Below are 6869 nucleotides of genomic sequence, written 5' to 3' on the forward strand. Positions count from 1 at the left end.
AAAAAAAGCTGATCAAGGACTTCTAGACTATTGCTCAAGTAAATGTTGAATCACTATTAGTAAGTCAATGGAAGGATTGTAACCTAAATGTTAAAAACTTATTATTTTCATAGGTAAGGTTTTAGGGCAACTGTCTTATAAATACCGTAGGCAGAATACATTTTAAAAAATCTATAAAATATAGAATTTTAATATGAGATGCTGCTGACAAGAAAATATAAATGTAAAGTGGTTAAATTAGAACATTCCAAACTATTTTTGTTGTAACTATGATCAAAAACATGTGTTTGTTGATTGACTATTGATTAGGAAATCAAATGTTTCTGGTTTATTTTATTAATGGAGACAGCAGTAGGTAGGAACTAGAGAATCCCTTGTCACTTGTCAGAAAAACAACACTATTTAAATCCAGATCCTTTTTACCTTAGTGTTAACACTGCCCTTTTGAATTTAAGGATATTGATGTTGTTCCTGGTTTGTATGAAACTAACAGATGCATCACTCTTGACAACTGGGGATTATTTTGGACAAAATGTATGACATCAATGAAAATGGAACTTCACTCAATATCATTTGTATGAAAGATAGTTGTCTCTTACTAATCTCATCAATCTACTGCCATCAGATCAGACAGAAAATAATTTAATATATAAATTGGCTATCATGAAATATAGCCAAACAAAAGCTAAGGTGGACCACAGAAGGTCAGATAAGCATCTGGAAAACAGATGATAAAAACTGAGTTGGTTTTCTACTTTTGTACAGTGATATTGAGAAAAATGTCATTTTTCTGAATTTTTTTTCAACGGACTTTAAATTGGCTGCCTACTGAGAAAAGATATGTGATAACAATGACATTTTAAAGGTATGGAGTGGTACACGGCATTTGCACTATGAAAGTATGATGCATTCTTATTGTGATTCTAATTTAACATGACACTTTGAGAGGGCCCTGGAGTATCAAGGCCCAGGAATTATTCCGGGTAAGTCTGTGAATGTGATTCTGTATGAGAGTAACATTTGATCACTAGACTGAGTAATGTAGGTTTCTTTCTCTAATGTGGATGGGCCTAATCCAATCAACTACAAACCTGGGGAAGAGCAAATCTGCATGAAATGTTTACGTGGGAGCTTTGATCATTTTAGACTTGATATTTGAATTGAAACATTGGATCTGCTAAGTCTTAAGTCTGCAGCTTTTGCATCAGAACTATACTTTTTGGCTCTCCTGGGACAGTCTTCACTCCTCTACTGACCCCACTATTGTTTTTCTGGAGAATTCTGGCTAATAACTAACTCAATGGCATCAACAGAGAATGAACTGAGTTGTGCAAATCAGATCATCGAAGTCTATCTTTGTAGAAGTTAATCTAATGAAACTTGTCTGGCAATAATGTGGATACTCCGGCAATGCAAAAACACAATTGTAATAGAAAATAATGAGATGATTTTCCAATGTTTTAAAAATGAGTTCTACAAACAAAAGCAATTATTCACTTTACACACACACACACACACACACACACAGCCATTCTCAAAACCAACTTCAAAAACAACAGCAACTTAGAAATATCTTAACTTCCCAAATAAATTATGTAAATATTTAAACATCCATCTAATTTCATACAATTATTTTTTTTTTTCATTGGTACTTGGGATTCAGCATGTTCTGTGCTGGTCTCATTCTATCAATACTTCAGATATCTAACTTCTTTTCCTTGATTATATCCAGTTTCTGATGTGTTATATTTAAGCTCTATTTTTACTACACAGATTAAGCTTCCAGAGCATTTTTCGCATCAAATATCCTTTTTTTACTCCTGATATTAACTTCATGTGAAATTTCTCATGGTCACTCACCTGCCCAGAAGTAGAAACTCTCCTGCTAGCCCCAGGCGCCTCATGGCCATCAGCAAACCTCTCACCGTCATGCCTTCACAGAAGCAGGCTACCACCCGGGCTTTGGGTAGGTGACTCCTGAGTTTCTTCAGCAGTTTGTCAAAGCTCTGCTCCCCAGCATTGCTGTAAATTTTATATGAGTGAGCAATGCAAATCCCCTCTTTGGCTGACATATCTTTGAAAGCTTCCATCCCACTTTCTCCATAGTTGCCTGTGAGAAAACATAGAGAAAAGAATATGATGAAATGAAAGAAACCATTGGATACAAATAGAATTAGAAACATAAAAGTCACTTAGAAATACTTGACTTGGTATCTGTAGACTTGAATGAGTTGTCACTATGTCACTGATTTCTAATTTGGGGCCATTTATAATGAAATTACATTATGCATATATGCATTAGGCTCTTAAAAATGTACATTAACAGAAATGATAATCCTTGGTTGAAATTTTACTTTTGTCACAGATAAACATATAAGGTTATGGGGGAAAAATCCAAAGTTTTATTCTATATAACCATAGGGAAATTAGTGTTATGAGGAACTGAGGACTGATGGCCTTTTAAAATTGACCGAAAAATGAAGATCAATATAGAGAATAAACCATATGTTAGGAAGTGTACAAAGACCTTTAGGTATGCGGTCTTACTTAATGCTTACAACAATAGGCTTACTTATATTGTATAACCTCAAATGGAGAGTGAGCTAACAGTGAGGTGGTTAGATTTACATTTGCTCAGACATCCATACTTAAGTGTATTGGTATACTCTATTCTCGGTTCTCATAAGAATCAAATTCTGAATCTTCTTATTTTTTTATGGATAATGCCTAAAAGATTAAGAAACACAAATATATATCCATAATTCTCTTTCCAATGCAAAACTCATAGTGCTTCAATTTTATGTATTTTGGAGCATTCAAGTATCTTTAAATTAAAGCTACCTCATTTATAATTTTTCCCAAAAAAATGTAGGGTTAAATTAAAGAATATAAAAGATGATTACAAAACAGCCAAGCCATGAGGATTATAAGGCTATCACTCACTCCATAATAATCAGCTACTTGTAGGATTTGGAATCATACCGGAAAAGTAAATCTCAAATGAATAGGGAATATACATTGTCAAATTTCATGTCTCATTTTATTATCTAAATGGATATAACTTACAGATGATAATATTTTGATTTGGAGAAAGCAGTTCAAATAAATTAGCTCCCTGAGGAAGTAAACTTGAGATAATAGGTTAAGATAGGAGTGCTAGTCAGAATACAATGGTTATTAAAATCCTTCACTAACACTTTTGAAGTCAAGACATAAAACAACAACCAAAAATGAGATTATTATGGGAATTATTTTAAGTAAAGTATATAAATAAGACTAATCTCATAGTAGGAATATACTAAAGAGAAAGGAAAATATACTTGAGTTAAGATATATTGTGTCCAAAAATTTATGCATAGCAATGTTACTCATAATTTTCAATGTGGAAATAATCTAAATGTCCATTGACAGAAGACTAGATAAAAATAAATGTGGAAAATAAACCAATGAAATACTACTCAGCTATTTAAATAATGCAATGATGACTTTTGGTAAAAAATAGATGGGTTTTGAGGTGGCCATGTTAATTGAGGTGAGTTTGAAGATTAAAGACAGTTACTGGATAGTCTTACTTATAAAATATAAATAATAAAAGGGGAAATATGTAAAACAACAATAGTTGTTCTTAAACTCTGAAGCATCTGATTACTATATGGGGTGTTGAGGGTCTGGAATGCAGGCAGGGTAACAGAATCATGGTATGGGAGTTTTGGTGGTGGATGAGTGAGGCATTTTCACATATAGAGATAGAAGTTGTACTCAATAGAGTTAGGGAAACTAGTGGTAAAGCAATAAAACTTAAAAAAAATAGAAAAAAAGTAAATAAAAAATATATATTTATACTTAGAGATTGGAGGTAAAAACCTGGGGAGGGAAAGCTAATTTTTTTTTTTTTTTACTTGTAGACCTTCTGCACTACGTTATTTTGAAAAACCTTAAAATAGTAGCAAAGGGTCTCCCTATTCTACAGGGATTAAAATCTCAGCACTCTCAAGCTATCCCCAGCCACTGGGGATAGTTGAAGCTAGCCAACATGGCTGAGCAGACCTCTAATGGCTTGCCCGCTGCTCCCTTCAGTAGTATATTTCAGTAGATTCACATATTCTGCTCCCCAATGTGTCTTTGGTGAATTTTCTCACCCTGGCACTTCTGGCCTACACCCCAGTTCTTGTATGCATAAATAAATTAAATAATATTAATTAAATTAATTTAATTTAATAAATTAATAGTAAAGTAAATAAGAAAAAATTATATTGAATACCAAGTGAATCACTGAATTAAAAAAAAAGTTCACCTTGCTGATATTGAAAATAAGTTTCCTATAACTTGTTTGAATCAAATGTAAAAGAGTATTACTAATTTGTAACATTCACATATTCTCACGTTTCTAATGAAGCATATTCATATGCAATTATTGGGAGTAACTAATACTTTATATAGCATTGTTATAGAGCAACTCTTCAGAATTAAATTTTATTTTCAATCATTCAACATCATGTTGATATGATTCTAAGCTCTTATCAAAATGTTTAGATTTGGCTACAACATTTTTCAAAATTATTTATTGTTTTGCCATTTCATCCACACAATAAGAGCCTGGTGGATGAAAGGGTAAATTAAAAGAGGATTGTTGTTTATCTTATATCACAAATGACAGCAGTACTTAAGTCCATGAGAAATAATTACATTTAAGAGCAGGTACTATAACACTATGTGAGCAATTTCTAGCATATCAGAAGATTTTAGAATTGAGGTGGTTTCCTCAAAATGTCATACATCTAAATGGAAACAGAAAAGTTTATTTAATTTTCTGACCTCCAGTTGAATAACCTTCTCACTAGTCTTTCAAGATCAAGATCAAGGAAATCCTAAGCAGAAAATCTCTTTCTCCCATACCATCTAACTGTGAAACAAACCTGTGCTTTATTTTACAACATAAAATTTTATTTCTCTCTGCTGCTACAAGACTGTATATACCTCCAGGATGAGAATATTATTGCTTTCATTTGCCTAGTTCCTCACAGGAAGCTGGCAAATAACTAATAAAAGTTCAATAAAACAATAAACAAATGCACAGTGTGAAATTACCAATGCCTACTGAGATTTGACAGATGAAAATAATTGTCCAAATGTTAGACAATTGGAATTCCAAGTATACATATCACTTCAATGAGTGATTATGTAATAATGTACTTGCAACTTGAAGAAAAATGTTCTCAAATATTATGTAATATTAGTTGCTTTCACTACTATTTTACTAGGAATCTGGAAACATTATTACTTTTGGGTTAAAAAAATATATATCAGTACTTTGAAAATCATCACTGCTGAAGATTACAAATTTTTCAGTTAAAATAAGAGATTGTTTATTTAAACTTTATATTTAAAAACAATGAAAAGAAAAAAAAGAAAAAAAAAACAATGAACATTCCTTTGGTATAAAATGTATAATCATAAATAGCTACTATTTCAGGTAATACCAAATTAATGTCAAGATATGATGTTACCATGTTACTGTGGCTTAAACATAGTTTTAATAAAAGCAATAAAGGCTGGCAACATAAAATATATTTATAAAGCATAATTTTATGAAAAAAATGTTTATGAAGATAAGATTCACACTTATATAACTTTGAATTAATGTTTTTCATCATGGGTTAAATAACCTAGAAGTTGATAAGCAGATCACATGAAATTTCTAAATATTTGATGTTTATTGCAGCATCTGTGACCAAGCTGACCAGATCAACAACCAATTTAATATTTAAAAATACAATCCATTCTATTAACAATTCATAAAACACTTAACAAGTTTTTAAATTTTATTTATCTGGTTTTATTTTATTTTTCAACTTACATTTATTGAGGTAAAGTTGGTCTGCAACATTGTATTTGTTTTAGGAAATATAGGTTCAAACATCTGAAATGTATTTTTTCATACCATGCCCACCACCGAAGCCCTAATAATCCTCTGCTATGCTCCATTATGGCCTTTCAATTTCCCACTCCCATTCTCCACTCCACCCCCCCCATCCTTCTGGTTGCTTCAGTTTTGAAGTCAGATGTTAAGGATTTAATTTTATCTGGCCATTTTTTTTTAAGATTTATTTATTTATTCGTATAATACTCTAATAGTGAAAACAGTTGAAAATAATAGTTAATATAACATATTTTAACTGATTTTAAACTATATGTATGTGTTATTTATGCAACTACTAACTTGTCCTGTGCTAATAGATATTGTTGAAAAAGTATATGCCTAGTGGTTTTCGGAGTAGTATACTAAATTGCTGAATTTTTCCTTTGCTCACTGAGAATTATATTAAAAAGAGAAGTTTGAGTTGAAGAGCAAGGTACAAGTTGATCGTACAGCTTCATACATGGAAGCAGACAATAAAATCAAATAAATTTAAAAAAAAGTACACATTAGTCAAGTGTCACAGATGTCTAATATAAAAAGTTTAAATAATATTTTCAGTCCTGTTCTAATAGAATGAAAAATTGTGATAGCTATTTTTTGCTAATATGTTTTGAATTAACTGAAAGATAGAAGCAAAAGAAAATCAAATGTAGAAAAAGATCAATATTAAATTTTAGACTTATATTTAAATTTCTGTTAAACATCCAGCTAGAAATGCCACATTTAGAACTAAAAGAGTACATTGTGATTCACATAATAGAAGTCCAAGCTAAATTATTCAGGGGCACCACAGTAAATGTGAATACACTATTAGATAAAAGTATGGGATGAAAGGGAGGAGAACTATAAATACATTTGTAAGATTAAAATATGTATGTATTTACTGAGAAAGAAAAATTGACAGAAAACAAAAGAAAAGAAAGTTAATTTTTATGTAAACCAATATAAA

At 31.1% G+C, this 6869-nt stretch overlaps 1 protein-coding gene across 3 annotated transcripts in view; it reads right to left on the reverse strand.

Annotated features, from left to right (window-relative positions):
- The window catches only part of GRM5 (glutamate receptor, metabotropic 5), a 449486-nt gene that overhangs the window by 284650 nt on the left and 157967 nt on the right, over positions 1-6869 (reverse strand). For all 3 annotated transcript variants that reach the window (XM_004683284.2, XM_004683283.2, XM_004683278.2), the window contains exon 2: positions 1861-2110. In XM_004683284.2, coding sequence (XP_004683341.1) covers positions 1861-2110 — 250 coding nt within the window. The remainder of the gene's footprint in view (positions 1-1860; positions 2111-6869) is intronic.

This window comes from Condylura cristata, unplaced genomic scaffold (genome assembly GCF_000260355.1).
Source record: "Condylura cristata isolate star-nosed mole 26May11 unplaced genomic scaffold, ConCri1.0 scaffold00015, whole genome shotgun sequence".
Taxonomy (NCBI): Eukaryota; Metazoa; Chordata; class Mammalia; order Eulipotyphla; family Talpidae; genus Condylura; species Condylura cristata.